The sequence below is a fragment of the Typopeltis vanoorti genome, chromosome 23, assembly GCF_054136105.1.
Source record: "Typopeltis vanoorti isolate ZY-2024b chromosome 23, IOZ_Tvanoo_1.0, whole genome shotgun sequence".
Classification (NCBI taxonomy): Eukaryota; Metazoa; Arthropoda; class Arachnida; order Uropygi; family Thelyphonidae; genus Typopeltis; species Typopeltis vanoorti.
In genome coordinates, this window is record NC_143571.1 from 53,225,765 (window position 1) to 53,251,418 (window position 25,654).

At 38.6% G+C, this 25,654-nt stretch overlaps 1 protein-coding gene across 3 annotated transcripts in view; it reads right to left on the reverse strand.

Annotated features, from left to right (window-relative positions):
• The window catches only part of Sqor (Sulfide quinone oxidoreductase), a 124,480-nt gene that overhangs the window by 69,476 nt on the left and 29,350 nt on the right, over positions 1–25,654 (reverse strand). For all 3 annotated transcript variants that reach the window (XM_090413140.1, XM_090413141.1, XM_090413139.1), the window contains exon 3: positions 14,382–14,552. In XM_090413140.1, coding sequence (XP_090269266.1) covers positions 14,382–14,552 — 171 coding nt within the window. The remainder of the gene's footprint in view (positions 1–14,381; positions 14,553–25,654) is intronic.

The following is a 25,654-nucleotide window of genomic DNA, read 5'->3' on the forward strand; positions in this document are numbered from 1 at the left end:
TTGGTAGATGGAGCAGGACATAAAAAAACCTTCTCATGATCTTAAACTTCATAGATTTATCAAAAGCTTTTGATTCAATCAACAGACAAAGGATGTTCAAAATTTCCGGTTATTATGACATTCCCTTGAAATAATCAAAACAAGAGCAGAACTGTATTAGAACTACCTGTAACCATGCAAGGGTGATGGTTAATGGAGAGATTATTGAGAGCTTTCCCATTTCTACCAGAGCTCTTCAGGTATTCTTTGGCACTATATCTTTCCAATATTACCCTTAATTATGTCTCACAAGAAATGAGTACAAAATAACTCGCAAAGATTTGGCAAAACAAATCCACATAAGCTGTCTCTGGTTTGCAGATGATGTTTATTGATTGACTAACATTCAGATTGCCCAAAACCACTTAGATAATTTATATAAAAATGCAGTACTGATCAGATTGGCAGTGAACAGCAGTAAAACTCAAGTCCTAAAGAATAGAAAAGAAGGAAGTATTAGGCTAAAAGACCACATTTTTGAATAAGTAAATGATTTTCAATACCTTGGTTTCTACATCAATATTCTAACTGACATAGTGGAAGGAAACACAAAGCTCTTCAGTTCCACAAAAGCCTAATATCTGGAAATCCAATCTCATCACAAAAAACACTAAAATTCTTCTGTACAAAACCACGTTGAGCCATATTTACATAAGGTGCCTAGACACAGACCATCACTACTCAACACGCAGTTAACAACATCAACAGTGTTGGGACAACACACCTCGAACAATACTAGGGTATACATAATAAGGTTGCATTCCTAATACCATCATTCTAGAAGAAAGCTAGCAAAGACCCCTAAGAGAAACAATAAAAAAAAAATCAACTGAGATGGTTAGGATGCCAACTTAGACATTCACCTTTACCTACGTTAAGTATTCTTGCTCTCTACAAACTCAGGTATTAGAGATAATGATGAACTTCTGAATATATTCCAAAGGTGAAAAGGCTAAATAATATAGGAGTAAACTGGATAAATGAAGAGAGTAAGAATGAAATCTGGAAGAAGGCAATGTGCAGGAAAGGCAAGATGTATGTTGGCAATAATCAATATGAAGGGTACAAAGAAAAGGCCAGGAAGACGGATTGATTAGTAAAGACAGCAAAAGTACAGTATGAGCAGAAAATAACCAGCCAAACTAAGAAAAATCCTAGTGAGCTCCTTCAATATGTGACAAGTGGAATTAAAAATGACTATGGAGGATAATGTTAATTGATAACAATGGTAGATTAGTAATTGATGTAGAAGACATGTTGAAGTATTCAATGCGCAGGGTACTTCATCCTTGAGAATGCAACTGTATGAGAAGATGAGGTGTGGAAGGTATGGTGAAGGAAAGAACGATAGTAAATGAGCAGGATGTAAATGAGGAATTTAAATTTATATTAATAAGGCAGTAGAACTTGACAATATATTATTGCATGTCTTAAGGCAGTGGTTCCCAAACTTTTTCGGTTCATGGCGCCCCAAGTCAGAATATAGGCCTACCTAACAGTTGCAGTGTCCAGTTGGTGTAATTAGGTAGGTTAAGTTAAAAAAATAAATGAAACACGTATTCCAAATTCACAAACAATTTATGTAAAAAGTATTAAATTAGTACATATTTTGAACAATCAAATCATTGAATAAATAAATCTTAATTAGTAGAACGGGTGAGCTGTTGTTCAATGCACATCTCAGATCTTGGAATCATATTGGACACAGCCACCCTCATTTCCTGTTCTACACTGATTTTGAAAAATGACGTCGCAAATGGAATTAAGATTCGCTAAGCTTTACCACTTAGCAGCGGATATTCATCTTTTACTGATATCCAAAAGTTAGTTAGTTCCATGCTGTCAAATTTGTCTTCAGTGTAGTGTTGCAAAACAGCTCAATAGGTGAAAATATTGGAATATTTCACAGCACCCTGGGGCGTCACGGTGCACAGTTTGGGAACCACTGTCTTAAGGAATGCTCCAGGGAATGAACAGCAACCCTGTTAATTCGCCTGTTCATCATAGGTTTTGCAACAGGGTGAATTCCAAAGGAGTGGAATGTGAGAAAAATATTTCCACTAATGCAATAAATTATAGGGCAATCTATTATAATTGTAGTTGTAATTAAGGTATTAGAGAGGTTGATGACAACTAGGATTCACATTTGGATTGATAATAGCAGTATTATTGTTATTATTACGTGACACCTCCAATTAGTCTGAGACTCAGAGCAAGGGCAACTACTCTACAACTCTCTGTCACTCAATCCAACTACAGCAAACCACATCATCTATGCCAACGTCATGTACTGCCCATCACCACCAACTCCCACTAGTATTTTCATGGACAATCGCAAACATCCATGCCCCCAACAAGATTCACACCTGCAGTCTTTGGCTGGAGAGTGAACAAGCTAACCACTCAGCCAACCAGGCCTTTATGGTGAGCATTGATTTGTTAAAGGAAGATCATGTTTTAGCTATCTGCTTATGTTATAACAGCAAGACAATGAATTCACTGGATATGGGAGATGCACTTACAGCAGTGTGCCAAGGTATTTCACTAGCAAGTCACATAGGTGATTGGCTGTCAGATAGGTATTATCGGGTTTTGTATAGAGGAATGGTATCCAGAAGAAGGTCACTAATAGAGTGCTGCAGGAGTCTATTTTTGGGCCATTATTGTTCAACGAGATATGCATCTGTTTGCCAATGTAGAGAAAAGAGAAAGCAGAAGAGATGAGGGATCTGGTGTGACGATGAACAGAGACTTGAAGTTATAGATTACATTGCTAAAATCGAAAAAACATCAACAATGGGTTACGGCAATGCAAAGAGGTTATGTGTTTCCCTGTATAAGTCTTGATCAAGCTGTCTTAAGATGTCTTAGGATGTAACAATTACATCCATGCACACAGTGGGATTCAAACCCACAACCTAATGGTTGGAGAGCAGGTACACTAACCACTCAGGCCAACCAGGCCACCTTTGATCAGGCTGCATATGGACTAACATGTGCATATATGATTGTCTAGTTTTCAAAGAGGGATAAGGATATTATTATTATGATATGGAGGCGGTAAAATGATTTTAATTGGTAGACTGTTCAATTATCTGTACTTTTTTTTTTTAATTATTATTAACATCAGAGCTCCATGGAGTCAAGCCTCATCACATGAGGTCCACATTCTCATGCAAAGAGATCACTGAACCGTATCTTAAACCCATTCACAGTTTCTGCACTCACTACAGTTTCAGGCAATGCATTCTTCTCACCAACCAGTGGACTCCATGAACTCCATAAAGTTCATGGAGGTTTGAAACTCTTAGGGAGTATCCAGAGAAGGTTCAATAAGTCAGAGTCAGATCTATGAAATGTGGAATATGAGGACAGATTGAGGCATGCAACTGACAGAGCCATGTGAATAGAAGGGGGATATGATTGAAACATATATGTTAGTGAGGGGTTGTTATCGATTAATGTGAAGATTTTTGACAGAGTAGAGCAGGACAAGAGCAGAACAAGAAGTCAATCCCTGGAAGCTGTATAAGGAGTGTGAGAAGCAGGTTCCTTGCAAGGAGATTGGTTGGTGAGAGAAATGCACTGATGAAACTGTAGTGAGTGCAGAAATTGTGAATGGGTTTAACATACAGTTCAGTGATCTTTTTGCATTAAAATATTGATCTCACATGATGAGTCTTGACTTCATGAAGGTCTGATGTTAATAATACTTTAAAAAAAAAGCACAGATAATTGAACAGTTTACCAATTAAAACCGTTTTATTACTAGCGATGTTCTATTCGACCTCATGAAGTAGAAGCTGTTCTGACACATTATGCCTGATGTAGTAAAGGATAGACGTGATAAACTACTGAAAAGTCCCAGCTAAAGTTCTATAGCATTTATGCTATTTTAAGAGAAATTCACTACTGCCAACCTTCCACACTACTCCTCCAAAACACTATTTGTTTACCCCACATATGGCACTGATGTACTATAGGTTCTTGTATCTCCTCTCCCCTTTTTTTTTTTAATATACATATCAATTATAATTATTATTATTTATGGCATCTCCATGGAGTCTGGAGATTCATCACGGAGGACCCAAATCAACCATTATACACACAAATCCTTGAATCCATTCAAAGTCAGTGAACTAGCAACCAATTCTGGCCACACACCACTCTCCGTGCAAAAAATCTGGTCCACACACCACTACTAACCACACTCTTACACAACCTCCATGGATGGCCCCTGGTTCTCTGACTATTTGTCATATATTGAAAATTTTCACATACATGTATATGTGACTCACACAGAAAAGACCACAAACAAGACCTATAGCAGATCAGTGCAAAGAAATTCTCATGTGTGCTCATTTGAAATCACTCAAACTAGCCAGAATCAAAAGGTGTAATTTATACACCAATTCAAGCTGCCAACACAGTGGTCTAGCTAGAGCTTTTGCCATCCCTCTCAATACACATCAAAAATACTACAAAAAAGTCAAAACAACATATAAGGAAATAAATCAAAACACTATGTTTATTTTTGAAGTAAAATTTTAATTTCAACATTCTAATATGTTATTTTTCTTGCTTTTCTGTTAGCAAAATCGATTACATTGGCTAAGTCTATTTCGTAGTAATGTAGGTAATTCTTAATCAATTTTATTTAGAAAAATTCCTCTTACAACTAGCAACACTTACAGCAATTGTAAGGAAAATTCGCAGTAGTATTACAATATTTGGAAATGAGTTCTCGAGACTGTATTTTAGAATTAACTGCAAAAGTTCAAAAAGGTTCAAAGTGCTGCCTGGGGCGGACCGACCCCTCTTCCTCTCCCTAGCTACGCCTCTGTGCCAACATAATTTAGTTATTTATTTAGCATGTGGGGGGAAAATACAAGAAATTGTTGAGCAAATCTATATACAGACTGAGAATTCAGTTAGCCAGTTAATGGTACTGTCTGGGAGTAAATGCAAATTACTGAGGCCTCCAGGAAATGAGTGTATGGAGCAGCCACCAGTGATATCATGCATAGTCTGCACGGGACTCCCCCACACACACACAAAAATGATGACTGTGAAATTCCTTACAGATGTAATAAGTGGGCATAGCATCCTTGTCCAGTCCTAAAATCTGTTTAGCCAACTCCAGAGATGCTGAGGTAGATTGAATCCTATCATGAGGTACTAGTTTGTTGTTCATTCCAGAATCTTCTTCACCAGTACTGGGAAACATCATCTGGTAATTCCAGAAGCTATATGGGAGATCTGGAGGCAAGACAGTGTGCTGGAGGTTAATCTTAATGAATAGGAAGATGCATGTCATTTCTGATTTTCTTTATTCCTTTGATGGTAGCTTCTCTTCTGAAGCATAAAGGGGGGATGTGGGAAAGAACAGGTAACTATGGAAGAAGAGTAGATTGTAAGGTAGGTACCAGAAATGGTTCTCATTGTTATGTTAAGAAGCGTGTCTAGAGAGTCATGCGGTGACTTCGGCTCCAAATGAGCAAACAATGCTCTGCAATATGGAAGGCTAAAGTGAAGGCTGTCTGAAAGTTGAGTCATTACAACCCCAAGTTGTGCCTGTCAACTTGTTTATGATACTGTTCCTTACAGCTACCTTTCACTTAGTTTTTTCAAAATGTTTTTGGTAAGTTAGACTACAGTCAAGTGTGAACACCAAGGTAACAGTAATACTTTCATGGACTCTAATCCATGAAAGTATTACTTTCATGGATTAGAGTCCTGTTGCAAAGTTTATTTTTAGTTTTCTATGAGCCTTGTGGTTATTATTATTATTATTATTTCATGACACCTCCAAGGAGTCCAAAGACTCACTGAGGAAGGGAACCTATTCTACAACTCTGTCTCTATCTCTACACCAATGTCATCTACTGCTCATCACCACTAGTAATTTCTGTCTGTAAATTGCATGTGTCCTAAAGGCTGATTTGTCTGTATGCGAGATGAAAAACCAGAGTTTCCAGGAGTTAGCAGGGTTAAAAAAAACCTGCTACCTAGCGATCTCAGATCTTTGATCAATGTTTCCTCAAGGCCTTGGAAGGTACTATTTTGGGTGGCAATGGCTATGTCATCAGCTAGATAAACTTTTGACCAGCTGGTGAAGGGATATCACTTATGTACAGGCTGAATAAAGCTGGGTGAGGATAGATCCTTGTAGCAATCCATTATGTATGATAAATGTTCTGTTTTTTTGCGAATTCAGATGAACCTTAATTTTCCTATTGGAGAGCATTTGTTCTAGTAACTTTAGTGTTTTTTGGCAGTTGATTATATGAGCTGCTTTATACTGTAAATCCCTTCTTCCATATGCGTCATAAGCTGATGTTAGGTCTATGAAGTCTGCAGTACCTGTTTTTAAACCCTTTTGGTATCCAGCTTCTATATTGGTTGCAAAAGCTAGGACCTGATCAAAGCAGCTTCTCCCAGGTCTAAACCCAGCCTGTTCACTGAGTAAGATGATGGCTTCTATTTTTGGAGAAATTCCAGAGAGGATAATCTTTCAAAAAGTTTGTAAGAAGTGCAGAATGCTATGAGGCAGTAGTAATTAGAGTCATCAGTTGACTTATTAGGCTATTATCTTTGATTCATGTCAAAGTTTTGAGAGCCATTCATCATTTATTAATGTAGAGAAGAAATCAGATAGCCAGGATTTTGCTCTTGGGCCAAAGTGAGTAAAAAAAATCTGGAAGAATGCCATCAATGCCAGGAGCTTTAGCTGTTTTAGTTAGTTTGAATACTGCATCAATTTCATCTATAGTTGCTACATTGAAGTTTGCTGTAGAGGTAGGACACGATAAGAAAACTTTTTTTATAAAGACGATGGATCTCTTTTTTGATGTCTGTGGAAATATTTGGGGTTTAGCTATTTCATGCTAAGAGTTTTGCAATACTATTAGGGTTTACTTTTTCTTTAGTTCTGTTTGGAGTATTGGTGCCTCCCAATCGACAAAGAAGTGACCAAGCCTTGCGACTTGATCTGGTAAAGTTGAGGTTGTTCATTTCTTCATGCTAGCTAGCTCTTCTATCATCATCCAAGAACCTTAAGAGGAGAAGCAGTGTCTGATGGTTCTGTAATTTATATTTCATAAAAGAATACAACGTTAAGTTGACTGGCATGGTGTGCAGATTTTTCTGAATTCTCAGGATGTGTTTCTTTCCAGATGCTATGAGTAGTTTAGTGAATCTTTCATAGTTATCAACTGCAGGTAAAATGATGTTGATGTTTTCAATGAATTCAGTAAATTTTAGTCAGTTTGCTTTCTGAGATTCCATCAGGATACTGGGAAGCTGTTTATTTTGGGAATTATATGTCCTACACTAATTAGGTCTTCTGGCTATGGGAAAAAAGAGGCAGTAGGTTGAAGTGATAGGGGCTTCCTGTCATATCACTAATAATAAAACAGATGTCAGGAGTTGTCTCTAAACTCCATCTTCCAGATTTAAAAGTTCTGGGTTGCTTGCTGTCATACAGGTTGTTTGCTAACATCCAGTCTGTCAATTGCAGGTCTGGGTTATCATCATTAAAGTATCCCCATAGCATACTATGTGAGTTGAAACCACCAAGGATGACTGCAGGATATCAACAAAATACCAAGAAGTAAAATAAACTTAGAAATGCTGATACATGATTAGGCTTAAATGTTATTAATATTATTTTATTTATTTATTTATTTTAATGTTCTAGAGACAAAACACTTCAGAACTCCAATAAGCAGTTAGTCTCATATCAAAAAATAAAAATTATCTCCTCTAAAAACTTTTAGAAATTTATATCACACAATGGAATTTCAAACCCATAACATGCAGGATGCCAGATACTGTCTACTGGGCCAACTTGCTGGTCATATATAATGATGATGAATCTCAAACAGAGAGGTCCTTGCATGTAAAAGCTTTCCTAAACTAGGAATACCAATCTGAAGTTGCAAATCTGCATTTAGAATGGAAGAATGCATAAAATGGTCTGATGTTAAATCAAGTGTAAGATAGAGATGTACACTGCCTGCATCCTTATGATCAATATAGACCAATTTATAAACAAAAGCAAATTAAGATTAAAAGATTTAATCTTAATTCTTTATTCCAGGCCCTTTTGAAATCCTTTTACAAATAAATTTATAAAGTCTTCATAGTTGTTAGCTAATGTGACAAATTTGGTGTGAAAATCAGCAGTAGGATTAATTAAGAAATTAAGAAATAAAATAAGAACAGTAGGATTAATTAAGAAATTAAGAAATAAAAAATTAAGAAAGAGGGCACTCATGAGTCAAGTGCAGTGACATGTATAAGAAGAGCTCCTGATTGGGATAAGTTTTCTAGGGATAATTAAATATATATATATGCGTAATTGTTTGAGTGAGAGAGGTTGTAAACGTTGTGCGTTACTGGTTTTATTAGTGTGTGGGGGGGTTTTTGCCAAAACTTGATTACGAAATCATTATTATTAGCCTTAGTAACCTGCAAAAAATGGCAGCAGCATTGTCGATTTCAGTTGTTTCGTTAAGTGTGAGGTTTGTTATATGTATTCTTTCGATTAGATAAATGATTTGTGGATATTTGGTGAGAATGGAAGGAGGGTGTGTGTGCAAAGTGTGACCTGAATGAGGAATTGATGAATGCAAAGATGAAATTGATGACAGAAAGTGTTAGTAGCGAGATTGTCGCGGTGAAAATAAGTGCACGTTTGAAAGAGAAGGATGGTAAGAAAGAGAGTCGAAAAAATGTTAAAAAATCAGTTAAAGAGAAAAAGAGCGATTTGAAAACCGTAACAGATGTTAAAAGGGACGAAAGTGAAGTGAGAGTGGCGGAAGGAAACGAAATTGAGAGAACGAATGAAACCAGAAATGGCATGTTGCAGAAATCGAAAGTGAAAAAAATAAAAAAAATGGATGATAGCAAAAAAAGAATGAATGATAGCGAAAATTCGACGCATGTTGGACTGAAAGTACAGAAACAAAGAAAGATGAATGAGTGTGAAAATGGGAAGAATGATAGCGAAAGTACGGAAACAAAGAAGGATGAATGAGAGTGAAAGTGAGACGAGGGGGTCGAGAGTTAGAAAGATTGAATGATAGAGAGAATGTGTCGCGAGATTCGGAAGTTGAATTGGATTGGATGAGGCAAAAAATGAAATGGATGCTGAATGAAATTAAGAAAATTTGGGTTAAACTATTAAAATAAATAATGATGGCATGAAAGAGTTAACGAAAGATGAGCGAGTGGCGTTGTATGGCGACTCCATTATTAAAGGTGTGCTGGAGGATAGAATGCACAAGGTATGTTTTCCAGGTGCTAAAATGAGTAGAGTGATTGAGGCATTGGATATGAGGCAGGAGTGAGCAAAAGAGTTAATAGTATTTCTGGCATTCGTATAGTGAAGGTATGCAAATTCTTTTCACTTAAACTTTGATATCATCTAGGTCTAACTACTCACTGATGAGACCTCAAAAAAGGTTGAAACCAGTCTGGGTAGTGACCTCTCCTCATAATGTAAAGCAGTATTACATCTCCTAGGAGCTGTTTATTTTTACATTATGAAAAAATATCAAGGATAGTGAGGGAGCTTGCTCCATCTTTGCTTCGAGTTGCCTTGGTGTTGTACTACCAGGCGGTCACTTACACTTGGATTCACTGATAGTTCTTCGGCATGAAACTCTTAGATCGTAGTTTTCGATCTTAGAGTTTCGCATACTGGCTGTAAAATAATAAGAGAATTTTATCCCCTTAATTTAATTACCTTCGCCAGAAAAAATAGCCGTTTGGCTTTTCATCTTAGTTATAACATAATATATGGGCACACCTTTCAGGCATTCATATAGTGAAGGTATGCAAGTTCTTTTCACTTAAACTGTGATATCATCCAGGTCTAGTTACTCACTGATGAGACCTCAAAAAAGGTTGAAGCCGGTCTGGGTAGTGACCTCACCTCATAATGTAAAGCAGTATTACATCTCCTAGGAGCTGTTTATTTTTACATTATGAGAAAATATCAAGGATAGTGAGGGAGCTTGCTCCACCTTTGCTTCGAGTTGCCTTGGTGTTATACTACCGGGCGGTCACTTACGCTGGGATTCGCCAACAGTTCTTCGGCACGAAACTCTTAGATCGTAGTTTTCTATCTTAGAGTTTCGCATACTGGCTGTAAAATAATAAGGGATTTTTATCCCCTTAATTTAGTATTAATAGGTACGAATGATTTGGGAGAGGAAAAGAGTGTGTCAGAATGGATATCAGGAGGCTGCTTAGAAGGATAAAGGTATGACTGTGGTGAAATGAGGAGGAGAGCAAGGATTATGAATGATATGCTGGCTGAAGTGTGTGAGGAGACGAGAGTACAGTTTGTTTATGTGTGGAATGAGTTTGTGGGACGAAGTGAGCTGTATGGGAGCGATGGACTGCATTTGAGTGGTTATGGTGTGAGTCGCTTGGAAAGACTGCTGCTGGAACGTAGAGAAGTGAATAGAGAGAGAATGAATCAGATCGAGTGGGAAGTGATGTGGAAGAGCGGGAGAGTAAGACAGGAGAGATTGAAGAGGTAGTTATGAATGGGGAAGTGAGTGGTATGAGTATAGAAAATGAGAGAATGGGTGTGCAAGAGGAGCAGGGAAACGGGGAGGCTCAGGGTGGACACAGCATGAGTACACAGCATGAGAAAGGTGGATACTCCAAGAGGAGGTGAGCATGTGTAGGCAGGAAAGGAATGGGATGACCAGGGATCAAGAGGAAACAGTTGGAATTGAAAAGGGTTTTAAAATAAAGAAGCAGAAAGGGAAATGGCCCCAGTCGAGCATGGAGAGATCACATCGAGTGAATGGTATCAGTGAAACTAGCTGTAGATCCAGAAATGAGCTGCTGTTTTTGTATACAAATGCTAGAAGTATAAGAAACAAGACAGATGAAATGGTTGCACTAATTGTGTCTGTTCACCCAAAGATTGTCGGAATCAGTGAGACATGGTTGGAAGAGGATGACATCCTGAGAGGAATAGAGATGGAAAGGTATGATGTGTTTTGTGAGGACAGAAAGGGTAAAAAGAGAGGGGGAGTGCTACTGATGATAGAGAAAGAGTTATGTCCATATAAAGTAGAGATGCAAGAGGGAAATAGTGCCAGTGGTTTTGAGGCAGTATGGTGTGAGATAGAGGTGAATGGAATCAAATACTTGGTGGGATGTTGTTATAGACCAGGTAATGTGGATGGTGGTGATAATGAAATGTACAATCAAATTAGCCAAGTAAATAAGAAAAGGGTGATCATTATGGGTGATTTTAATTATGGCAATATAGACTAGAATGATGAGATAGCAACTGGAAGTAAAGAAAATGCATTTCTTGAGTTTTTGAGGGATAACTACCTCAGACAGTATGTAACAGAGGGCACACGAGGATTAAGGGTCTTGGATTTGGTCATCTCATCAGAGGATGTAGTTATAAATGAGGTGTCAAATCATCCACCAATTGGTGAGAGTGACCATGAGGTGATTACCTGGGTGGTTGCCAGCAGTCGAGGACCTCTGTGAGAAAAGGATATATGTGGAACTACAAGGGGGGGGTGATTATGAACAGCTCAGGAGACAGCTTGCAGGTGTAGCGTGGAATGAGGAGTTAGCTGGAAAAGAGATCAATGAAGCTTGGGGGATTTTCAAAAACTGTTTAGTAGATGCAATGACTAAATGTATTACAAGGGTGAGAAGGTTAAATAAGGTGGGTGTGAGATGGATGAATAAAGAAATTAAGCATGCGATATAGAGAAAAAGGGCATTGTGGAGGCAGCATAAGAGAAGTGGAAATAACCAATTTCATGAGGTCTACAAAGACCAAGCAAGGAGGGCGACTTGGTTGGTGAGGGTAACTAAAGAGAGGTATGAACAGCAGTTGGCTAATGAAGCCAAAAAGAATCCTAAGGAGTTCTTTCGATATGTAGCCAGCAAAAGAAAGAATAATTATGGAAGGATGACAGTGATTGGAGAAAATGGTATAAAGATAGCTGATGCAAAATGTGTGGTGGAAATACTTAATGAGCAGTTCATAAAGATCTTTCAATCTTGTGAATGTGACTTCATGGAGGTATTGAGAGCAGTTGATGATGGGGAAGAGAGACTGACTGTAGGTGAGCAAGAGGTGTATGGGGAGTTGAGTAAACTAGACGTTAACAAGGCTGTGGGACTTGATAATATATCACCATGTATTCTGAAAGAATGTGCCAGGGAGTTGACATCTGTCTTTACATACTTTTTTAATATGAGTCTTGCATTCTCGTCAAGTTCATAAGGAGTGGAAGGAAGGCAAGATTGTGCCACTTCATAAAGGAGGTGATCGAACTCAAGCATCAAACTATAGGCCTATCTGCGTGTCAAGTGTTTTTTTAAGTTGTTGGAGAAGTTTGTGAGAACTAGGATCCAGAGTTGGCTTGATAACAATTGTATTATCTTTGATGGACAGCACGGATTTGCTAAAGGGAGGTCATGTTTTAGTAATCTACTTACTTATTACAATAAAGTGACTGCTTCCTTGGACAGAGGAAAAGGATACACAGTAACTTGAATTTCGCAAAGGCTTTTGATAGAGTACCTCATGATAGGTTGACAGTCAAACTAGAGTGGATGGGGTTAGATATTAGATTGGTGCACTGGATTGGAGACTGGCTATCTGATAGGTATCAACAAGTTTGTATGGGGGAGCGATATCCAGGAAAAGGAAAGTCACTAGTGGAGTGCCTCAGGGGTCTGTTTTAGGGCCATTACTGTTTAACTTGTATATTAATGATATAGGTGAAGATTTGGATGGAGATATCCGGTTGTTTACAGACGATGCAAAGTTGGGACGAACCATGACGTGTAGTGAAGATGTTGTGGCCTTACAGGATGACTTGAATAGATCGAGTGATTGGGCATGGAAATGGGGATGCAAGTTCAATGTTGCAAAATGTAAGGTTTTAAAATTTGGAAAACAAAGATGGGATGCAGAATTTATGCTTAGTGAGAATATATTGTTGGAGGTAGAGGAAATAAGAGATCTGGGGGGGATAGTGAATAAGGATCTAAAATGGGAATGATGCAAAGGACACTGACGTGTAGAAGTAGGGAGATTCTTGTTCCGTTGTATAAGGCTTTTATTAGGCCACACATGGACTATTGTAACCAGATTTGGTCACCACCGGCTTTTCAGAAGGATGAAGAGATGTTGGAAAAGGTCCAAAGGAGACTGACTAAGGTAGTTTCTGACCTCTGGAATGTCGAGTATGAGGAAAGATTGAGAAGATGTAATTTGCAGTCTGGTGGACAGGAGGAAGAGGGGAGATATGATAGAGACCTACAAGTTGGTAAGGGGTTGTTATAAGATCAATGCTGGAGAAGTTTTACTGAGAATAGTGGGAGATCAGGGGAGAACCAGGGATCATCCCTGGAAACTATAAAGAGGGTGTGAGAGGCAGGTTTTTTTCATGCAGAGTTGTGAATGATTGGAATGCCTTGCCTGAGAATGTGGTGTCTGCAAAGAGTTTGAATGTGTTTAAAACACAGTATGATGAGCTGTGTGTGTGTGATAAAAGGACCTCCCAGATGAGTCTTTGACTCCATGAGGTCTTGGGGTAATAATAATAATATTCTCAGTAGAGAAAACCATAAGAATGCGTAATATTTTCAATTATTTGGGTATAATTTTTATTCGAGATGACAAATTAAATGTATAACAGAATAGTTGCCTGCAAATAGTACTAGCATACTATAGGTTCATATCCTTTCAATGAGTGGAACAACAAAAGTAAGCCTAGTATAGCAGGAAGCCTGTTGAATAAATTTATATGGATATAAGGAAAATCAGTCGAAAAGACTAGCAGCAGTGTACAAAGCAGTGTTAAATAAAATACTGATCAAAGAATAGGAACCACTTAACAGTTCTAGAGCTCTTATCTACTAGAAATAGATCTAATATGTTCTTATCTAATGTGTTGTTTTACTTTGGTAGAACCACAGTAAAACTACATATTAGATAGGAACTTTGAGTTATTAATATTCAAGAATTATGTTTGGGTACACATTCTTGATTTTGCTAATGGTATGATATGATCATACCATTAGCAAAATTGCAAAAAAGTTTAAGGACCAAAATATTGTAGGTGAATGCAGTAGATGACAGACAAACAAGTGATTTAGAAGACAATCTTGATAAATAAAGGCCAATTTTGGAAAAAAAAAAAAAATCTCGATAGGTTACTAGTAACAAAATAGTAATAATGTAACATTATTTGATATATTCCTTGAGGATATACAATAAAGCAATTACAATATCTCAAATCATCCAAATCTTTCTTAATGGTTTACAAACTTACCTCTTTCCCTTCACTGGTATATACAGCATTTCTTTCTGGTTGAAATTTTACAACCTTATCCTTTATCCATTCAACATTCTTAGGAATTACACTGGCCATTGGTTTTCCTGACTTTTCAACAGACTTTAAACCACCACCAACTAGTGTCCAATAAGGTTGATAATAATGTGTCTGTAAAATGTGCCACATAAACAGATTTAGAAATGCATGTTTAAGTTATTAACTTATTACATATATATTAAATGATGTCAATATTACATATACATATATATATATATATATATATATATATATACAGGGTGTTCGGGATAAATTTGACAGTTTCGTAAGGAAAAAGAAAATCTTCTTTGTATCTATTAAATTTAATGAATTGACAAAAAAACATTACAGGCAGAGTTAATTACAATACTATCAACAAGATTTACTCAAAATAACCACCATTAGCATCGATCACAGCTTCAATTCTGCTTCGGAACCTCGAACAAGCTGATGCTACAGTCTCCCTGGGAAGGGCCGCAAAAACTGTTTTAATTTTATCCATTAACTGGGCTTTTGTATTACTGGAAGTGCGATTGGTGTCTTTTTCAACTGCGCCCCATACAAAATAATCCATGGGGTTAAGGTCTGGGGAGTTTGGAGGCCAAACATTTGGACTGGTGAAGTCGTAGAAATTTTCAGACAACCATTTTTGACTTTTCCCAGAGGTGTGGCAAGGGGCCGAATCCTGCTGCCATACATACGGCCTACCATTGGCTACCCTTGTTATCCAGGGCTTGACTACAGTTAGCAACTCCACGAACAAAGCCCGAATTCCAATGCCAGGGTTCTTCAACACCTGTTCCTGCAGATTTGCGAGGAATTCTGCTATACGAACGCAATCAGATCGTCTGCTAGGGATCTTTCTTCTTGCTACATCCTCGTAGTCACCATTGCAAGTCTCTAGTTCATTCCTGATTGTTTTTACTGTATTCAGGGAGCATTGGGCAGCAGTCGTAATATCCTTATTTTGATGGCGGGCACGAATCATCATGATACAAGTTATTCTCTTCCATGATTCAGGTGGGTTCCAGCTATCCATCCTTTCTGACATCTTGTATATGAATGAAGAAGGGTCCAAACTTTTAAATGAAGAGAAGTGTGTGTTAATACATGTAACTTAAGTAAAAATATAATTAATTATAAATATGTCAAATTTATCCCGAACACCCTGTATATATATACAGGGTGTTCGGGATAAATTTGACATATTTATAATTAATTATATTTTTCCGTAAGTTACATGTATTAACACACACTTCTCTTCATTTAAAAGTTTGGACCCTTCTTCATTCATATACAAGATGTCAGAAAGGATGGATAGCTGGAACCCACCTGAATCATGGAAGAGAATAACTTGTATCATGATGATTCGTGCCCGCCATCAAAATAAGGATATTACGACTGCTGCCCAATGCTCCCTGAATACAGTAAAAACAATCAGGCATGAACTAGAGACTTGCAATGGTGACTACGAGGATGTAGCAAGAAGAAAGATCCCTAGCAGACAATCTGATTGCGTTCGTACAGCAGAATTCCTCGCAAATCTGCAGGAACAGGTGTTGAAGAACCCTGGCATTGGAATTCGGGCTTTGTTCGTGGAGTTGCTAACTGTAGTCAAGCCCTGGATAACAAGGGTAGGCAATGGTAGGCCGTATGTATGGCAGCAGGATTCGGCCCCTTGCCACACCTCTGGGAAAAGTCAAAAATGGTTGTCTGAAAATTTCTACGACTTCACCAGTCCAAATGTTTGGCCTCCAAACTCCCCAGACCTTAACCCCATGGATTATTTTGTATGGGGCGCAGTTGAAAAAGACACCAATCGCACTTCCAGTAATACAAAAGCCCAGTTAATGGATAAAATTAAAACAGTTTTTGCGGCCCTTCCCAGGGAGACTGTAGCATCAGCTTGTTCGAGGTTCCGAAGCAGAATTGAAGCTGTGATCGATGCTAATGGTGGTTATTTTGAGTAAATCTTGTTGATAGTATTGTAATTAACTCTGCCTGTAATGATACTAAAAAGAATCACACAAAAATGAATTGCTATGATGGTAAATGATTCAATGCATAGGCTGCGTAGAAGGAATGGATGCAACGTTTTGGATGTGTTAAGTGAGTTTGAGGAAGATTGGATTTGCATAAGAGGGACAGCCTATACCTGAATGCATTTAATATCAGGAGTCTTGAGAAACTAATAGCTGGTATGATACCCAACAGAGAGTCAGGGAAACAATTATAAAGGAAAGATTTATTATTATTATTATTACTATTATTACGGGCAACTCCAGGGAGTCATTAGACTCATCGAGGGAGGCCCCAAATCGTATTCATCACAACTATTTGACATTCATACAGTATCTATCATACCTCGCCTTAAACTCATTCACTGTCACAGCATCCACTGCAGACTTAGGGAGCGCATTCCACTCATTCACTACTCTAAAAGTAAAGAACCCAGCTCTAACACCTTTACTAACCACACTTTTGCCCAGTTTCCATCGATGTCCCCTAGTCCTCCCACAACCAGCCCTGTTCTCAAAAATATTATTATTATTATTATTATTATTACCACGGGCTACTCCAGGAGTCCTTAGACTCATCGAGGGAGGCCCTAAACATCATGTTCACACAGCTGTTCAACATTCTCACAGTATCTATCATACCTTGCCTTGAACTCGCTCACTGTCATAGCACCCACAACAGACTCTGGCAGCTTATTCCACTCATTTACCACTCTAAAAGTAAAGAACCCAGCTCTAACACCCCTGCTAACCACGCTCTTGCCCAGCTTCCATGGGTGTCCCCTAGTTCTCCCACCACCAGTCCTGATTTCAAAAATATCATCTGAATTAATCCTATAGAATCCTTTTAGCAATTTGAATGTCTCAATCATATCTCCTCTTTTTCGCCTATCAACTAGTTTCTGCAACCCACAAATCTTCAACCTGTTCTCATATGGTGCATTCCATAGACCTGCTATCATCTTAGTCACTCGCCTCTGGATCCTCTCAACCTCCTCCCGATCAAGAAGGAACCGAGGTGACCAAATCTGGGCACAGTAGTCGAGATGAGGTCTTATCAGGGCTCGGTACAGAGGTACAATAACTTGTTTTTCTCTGCTCGTCAAGGTATTTTTCAACAACCAAGTGAGTTGATGAGCTGATTTAGCTACTTTCGCAATGTGCCCCCTAAACTTCATCTCCCTATCCACCAACACTCCCAAGTCCCTGGCCTCATCAATCTCTTGGAGTACAGTTCCACCAATGTGGTATACTGCTGCTAATCTTTTCACTCCGAAATGCATAACCTTACATTTTGTCACATTAAATTGACATCCATTCTCCTTAGTCCAGAACTCCAATCTATCTAAGTCATCTTGCAAGACTTTGACATCTTCTGCATTCACTATCGCCCTACCCAACTTTGCATCATCAGCGAACAAATGAACTGTCCCACTTAGACCATTCCCTATATCGTTAATGAACAGATTAAACAGCAGTGGTCCAAGAACAGAACCCTGTGGCACACCACTAGTCACAGGCCGTTTTTTGGACTCTACTCCTGAATAAACTACTCTTTGATATCTCTCCATCAACCACCCAGCTATCCATCTCACCAACCCTATATCCATTCCCATATGTTGTAGTTTACGGATTAGAATTCCATGTGGTATCCTGTCAAACGCCTTTGCCAGGTCCAGCAGTATCACTGTAAACCCATTTCCCTTATCCAGTTCAGCCGTCACCCTGTTATAAAACTTGAGCAAGTTACTGAGGCATGATCTACCCTTCACAAAGCCATGCTGTCCTCTGTACAGTATCTCATTTTCATCAATCCATTCCTGTATTTTTCCCTTGACTACTTTCTCCAAGACCTTGACAACGACTCCTGATATGCTGATCGGTCGGTAATTTGCAACCATAGTCTTGGATCCTCCTTTATGCAGTGGAACTATTTTCCCCTCTTTCCACGCCTTCGGGACTAAGCCAGACCTGAGACTCAGATTAAACAACATGGTCAAGGGCACTGATAATTCATTAGCCGCTTCATGCAAGACCCGTGCCGGTATACCATCCAATCCCACAGATGTATTCACATTAAGGTTCTGTAATAGACTATTCACCTCCACTTCATTCATCACAATTCCCATATAAACTAATGGTTCCTTCATTTTTTCAACGTCACCACCTGGATGATATACTTTTGCAAAGTGCGCGCTCAGTAACTCCACTATATCGACTGGTTCAGTGAACTCTTTACCATCGTCATTCCTTAAAATCATTTTGCCATGTACGGTTTTTCTCTTGCTTGCAGCATATTGAAAGAACTGTTTGGGATTCTCTTTTGCTTGCATAGCTAGTTTTCTTTCATAATCGGCTTTTGCTGTTTTTACCACACTCGTTACCCTTCTAGCCTGTACTTTATACCATTCGTGTGCCTGCAGGTCACCCCTTTCTTTAAATTCCCTCCATAGTTGTTTCTTTTTTTGCAGCTCAAGCTTAATGGTGTTATTCATCCATTTAACTCCTCCTTGTTTCACTATTTGGACCTTAGGTATACAATCAGCCATAACCTCTTGTAAATGCTCTTTGATCACTTCCCATGCTCTATCGACGTCGAGCCCTTGCAGTTGTACATGCCATGGCACTGATCCAAGCAATCTCCTAAGCTTGTCATATTTGCCAGCACGGTAATTCCACATATGCCCTGTCTTAATCACAAATTTCACACCTTTAGCCACCTCCCAGGTCACCTTATGATCACTCTCACCAATAGGTGGCAACATGGTCATATTCATTACAGTCAAATTCTCGAATAGTATTACCAGGTCAAGCACTCTCACACCCCTAGTATTTTCAATTACATGCTGTTTCAGATAGTTATCCCTTAATAACTGAATAAAATCCATTTCCTTCCTCACATGTGTCCTCTCCTCCTTCCAATCAATGTTACCATAGTTGAAATCCCCCATAATAATTACCCTCCTTCCACTCATTTCATCAATTTGTTTATGCATACCATCTCCACCATCTATTCCATCACCTGGTCTATAGCAGCACCCAACTGTATATTTTATTCTGCCAGTATCAATCTCACACCAAATAGCCTCAAATGAGCTCCTTTCACTATCCTGCAATACTTCAATTCTCCTTGGCTGCAGTTCATCAGCTATCATCAATAACACCCCTCCCCCAGTTTTATTCTCTCTGTCCCTCCTAAACATACTATAACCTACACATTCTATCCCACTAACTATATCATCTTCCATCAGCCATGTTTCACTAATGCCAATAACCTGTGGCCAGGAAGAGCCAATCAAGGCCAAAAATTCTTCCTTCTTGTTCCTAATACTCCTGGCATTAGTATACATGAATTGCAGTGTTCCCTTTGTCCCACCCCTATCTTGATGCGTTATTCTAAATATCCCATTCCCATTTTTTGTCCTTATTGCTGACTCAGGTACATTATATACATTTTTACACTCAACTGTCTCACTGATGTCTGGATATCCACTTCCCCCCCTCCTTGGTAGTTCTAGTTTCCCTGGTTCTGCACATCCATTTTCACTTCATTCAGCAACACTTTTTCCAGTCTCCGCACACCAAGTCCATTCAAATCCAGTCCATCCATCTTGTATAAGTCCTTTCGCCCATCAAACTCATTCCACAAGTCCACAAATTCCACACCACACCGTCTTCTGAATTAATTATCTGAATTTATCTGAATTAAATATCTTCTGAATTAATTTTATAGAAACCCTTCAGTAATTTGAATGTCTCAATCATATCTCCCCTCCTCCACCTATCAACCAATTTTTGCAACCCACAAATCCTCAACCTGTTCTCATACGGTTCATTCCACAGACCTGCTATCATCTTGGTCACTGGCCTCTGGATCCTCTCCACCTCCTCCCCATCAAGAAGAAACCTAGGTGACCAAATCTGAGCACAGTAGTCTAGATGGGGTCTTATCAAGGCTCGATAGAGAGGAACAATAACCTGCTTGTCTCTACTTGTCAACGTATTCTTCAGCAACCAAGTGATTTGATGAGCTGTTTTGGTCACTTTTGCAATGTGTCCCCTAAATTTCAATTCCTTATCTACCAACACTCCTAAATCTCGTGCCTCATCAATTTCCTGGAGCAGGGTTCCACCAATGCAGTAAACTGCCACCAATCTTTTCACTCCAAAATGCATAACCTTACATTTTGCCACATTAAACTGACATCCATTCTCCTTAGCCCAGACCTCCAATCTATCCAAATCATCCTGCAAAATTTTGACGTTATCTGCATTCACTATTGCCCTACCCAACTTCGCTTCATCCGCAAACAAATGAATGGTTCCTCTCAGATCATTTCCTATATCATTTATGAACAAATTAAACAGCAGTGGTCCAAGAACAGATCCTTGTGGCACACCACTAGTCACAGGCCGTCTTGTGGACTCTACTCCCGAGTAAACCACTCTCTGGTGAGAATGGTGAGAATGTGAGTGTAAGAGTGACAATGTTATATAACTGTGTTAATGATGGCAATGGACTTTATCATGGAAATGTTGATGAGGAGAAAATGATTTTGACTTTGTGTTCGTTCAGTTCGAATGAATCAAATATGTGCAAAGATGTCTACATGTATAAGGCACTAGAGAAGAATAGAGATCTGCAAGTTGTCCAACTGTGTCATGCAGAATGCAGACAAAAGTATACAAAAGAACATGTAGGAGATTATTATGTCTATACACGAATGCTAAAAGTATCAGAAACAAAGGGGGTAGAGTTTGTTGCCTTGGTCAATATGTGGACCTCAGATTATAGGCATTAGTGAGACCTGGCTATCAACATTAGACATACTAACTGGTACTGAGTGTAAAGGATGCTGTATCTTTAGGAAGGATTGAGATGATAGGAGAGGAGGGTCATGCTGCTAATGATATTGGATGTATCAAGTTAGAGTTGAGACCCATGATTGTAGTACTACTACTACTAACAGTATTTCATGTGGCAGTGAGTTTGAAGTCATCTGGTGTGAGGTGGAATCTAACAAGATCAATTACATAGTGTGATGTTGTTACAGACCTGGTGGATCGATCGCTAGTTATGAAGAAATGCATCACCAAATAGAAAAGAAGAGCACAAAAAGAGTAATTATAATGGGAGACTTTAATGATCCAAATATTGATTGAGTAGCAGCAGAATCTCATGAGAAGAATGAAAATGAATTTATTGAGCTGCTGTGGAACAACTTCCTCAAGTAGCATGTGACAGAAGGAACAAGAGGTCAAAGCGTGTTAGATTTGATTATAGTATCAGAGGGCATTTCAGTTAAAGACATAACTATTCTGCCTCCATTTGTTGACAGTGATCATAGGATACTCACTTGGGAAGTGACTAAGTTTATGAATGTTCTATTCAGAAAAGGTTACATGCTGAATTACAAAGTAGGAAATTATGTCCAACTGAGCAGTATACTGAGTTCAGTGGAATGGGATCAGTTGTTGGATGAATGAGAAGCGCATGGGAAGCATTTAAACAATACTTAAATGATGCAATATCAGAAAGTGTCCTGAGAATTCGAAGAATAAATATGGTAGGAGTCAAATGGATGAGTAATCCTATTAAGCAAGAGATTTGTAAGAAAAGGATGATGCAGAAGGAATACTGTGTGCATAAGGATGATGTCCATTATGAAAATTATAAGCAGCAGGCTAGAATTATGCAGATGGCATGAGAGTAACAGACTGTTCAACTAACGAGTGCACATTTTGTTAAAATTGAAAATTTTAATTTGAAAATTGAAAGATTAATACAGTTCAGCGAAGAAAACAATCTGGTATGCACAACATTGAGCTCACTGCTACCTCTTCACTGGATGAAGAAACTCAAGTGTATGAGGATGAAGTATGACAGCTGTTGTACAAACTGAATAACAATTCAGCAATAGGGACTGTTGGGATATCAATACGTGTGCTAAGAGAGTGTTCAGCTGAACTGACTGTTCCTTTGACCTAGCTGTTTAATATGAGTCTCAGAACAGGAAGAATCATCAGGAATGGAAAGAATGTATGGTAATTCCACTGCACAAGAGTGGTGCAAAAACCAATGTATCCAACTATCGACTAATTAGTATCTCAGGAGTGGTAGTGAAAATTCTGGAAAATTTGGTTAGGGATTGCATTCAGAAATGGGTTGAGAGTGAATCTCTACTTTGCATTGAGCAACATGGGTTTACTAAGGGAAGATCATATTTTAGCAACTTACTCACACTCTATCTCCTGATCCTTCACGTCTGAAAACCAAGAATCTTCTCTTAAGGCTTGCAACTTGGAATGTAAGGACCTTATATGAAGCTGGGAAGTTAGATAACCTTATACAAGAACTTGAAGCAATGAAAATTGACATTGCTGGTATCAGTGAAGTCAAATGGACTAATAGTGGAAAAATAAACAGAAAGAGCCATTCAATTATATACTCATGTGGAGACAGTCATAGGAATGGAGTAGCATTTGTACTAAAAAATAAGATTGTGCAAAGCTTACTTGGATTTTGGCCCATAAGCGACAGGATAATTGCATTAAAAATTGCAGCTCAACCTTTTAATATTTTTATTGCCCAAATATATGCACCTACTTCTGATTACCCAGATGAAGATGTAGAATGTTTCTATGAATACATTCAAAATGCACTAAACAACGCTAAATCAGATGACATAACTATCATTATGGGAGATCTAAATGCTAAAGTAGGCTCAGTAAAGATCTCTTCCTGCATGGAAAACCAGGGCCTGGGACATAGAAATCCCAGAGGAGAAAGATTAATACAGTTCTGCAAAGAAAACAATCTAGTAATAGCAAATACTTTATTTAGCAACCCTTCTAGAAGACTTTACACATGGAAAAGTTCCAGAGAACTTTTCTGTATGTAACAGATTGACTATATAACGATTAAAAAAAGATTCCAGAATAACATCTTACAAGCCAAAACATACCCAGGGGCTGATATTGGATCAGACCACAACCCTGTGGTTATTAAAGTAGCAATAAAATTAAAGAAAACAATGAAACCTCTAAACATAGAAAAATATGATCTTGGCTCCCTTAAAAATCAAGAAATACAAGATAAATTTTTAAAGGAACTGGCACAATCCGCTGCTGTTAATGTTCCTGATCCCATCAAGTATCCTTACCCTAAAGATGAGATTATTATTATTATTATTATTCCTGATACCTCCAAGGAGTCCGAAGACTCATCGCAGGAGGACACCTTCAACTGTCTCTACACCTAACCTCTACTACGAATCATCTCCATCAATGCCATCTACCGCCCACCTCCAACACCACCACAACTAGTAATTTTTGTCTGTAAATTGCGTGTGTTCTGAAGGGCCGATTTGTATGTATGCGGGATGAAAAACCCGAGTTTCCGGGAGAAAAAACCCTGCTACCTCCGTATGAGATCGGCTAACTCACCTTCGATTGAAATAGACCAGATAGAGATTCCTCCCGTCGCGACGAGAATCGAACTCAGGCCTATTCCAATCGAAGGGCGCAATGTACCGTCGTTCTTCCAATTGCGCTACGGAGGCGCTCAAGATTGAGGATAGATGGCAAAAGATTGATGATAGATGGCAAAAATTTAAAGAGGGCATAATAAAGGCAGTAAAACAAACAATTCCCAAATTTGAGAAGAAAATGAGTAAACCCTAGATGAATGACAAGATACTGAAAATGATGGAGGAAAGAAAGAAACACAAAAATCGTCCTGAATACAAGAACTTAAACAAGGAGATCAGGAAAGAATGTAGGATTACAAAAGAACTATGGCTCAACAACAAATGCAAGGAAATTGAATTTCTGGACAAAAAGCACAAAACCAAAGAACTTTATGAAAAAGTTAGGGAGCTAACTAACAAATCTTGCAAAAGGGTAGGCCCTCTTTGCATTGAAGATACCAGTGGAAACATCCTAATGGAGAAAGACAAAATAAGGGATAAATGGATAGAGTAATCAAAGAAACTCTACAATCATGAATGAATAGATAAGGCAATGCAAGAAGATTTGGAGGGGGCCTACTATTCTTACCTGGGAAGTAACAAATGCCATTAGAAAACTGAAACCAGGAAAAGCTCCAGGAATGGATAGAATTATGGCAGAATATCTAAAGGCTTTAGATGATAAGGCTATAAGATCACTGACTGACATATGTAACAAAATATATGAAACACCTGCCAAAAGATTTTAAGCACTCAACATTCCTACCAATACCTAAAAAATCGAAGACAATCAAATGTGAAGAATACAGAACAATCAGTCTGATAGCAAAAGAGTTATTATTATTATTATTATTCAGGCCTCCAAGGAGTCAAAAGACTCATCGAGGGAGGTCCTTCCTAAAACATAAAGTCTGTCAAGACTCATCGAGGGGAGGTCCTCCCCCCTGAGAAACACAAAGTCTATCATACCACTCTTTGAACTCACTGACCGTTCTCACTCCCACCACTCCATCAGGCAATGCATTCCACGGCTCAACCACCCTCCACACAAAGAAACCACTCCTTACCCGCTTGCTCACAGTTTCCTTTCGTAACCTTCAGGGATGGCCTCTTGTCATCACTCCTTCCCGCTGATCAACCAAGCGAAAGAACTCCCCAGTGTCAACCCTGTAACCACCTCTCAACAGTTTAAAAGTCTCAATCATATCACCTCTCCTTCTTCTATCCACCAAACTCTGCAGTCCACATTCTCTCAGCCAATCCTCATAACTATCCTTGTACAGTCCTGAAACCATCTTTGTCATCTGTCTTTGTATCCTTTCCACAGTTAATTTATCCCCTTCAAATCCTGGGGACCAAATCTGAGAACAATAGTCCAAGTGTGGTCTGATCAGAGACTTATACAACGGAATGATAACCCTCTTATCTCTGCAGGTCAGTGTCCTTCTCATAATAGCAGCAATCCTCTGTGTTACCTTCACCACCTTTGCAATATGTCCCCTAAACTTCAGGTTTCTATCAATCATCAACCCCAGATCTCTTGTCTCCCCTACTTCCTCCAGTATAACTCCTTCAATAGAGTATGCAGCATCCCATCGATGTTTCCCAAACCTCAAGACCTTACATTTTGCTGCATTAAACTGACACCCCCATTCATTTGCCCACATACTGTAAATTATACATAGATAAATAGATTATCTTCACATATCGACCACTAGTTTTAATATTTTTATATCATAAAAATTTT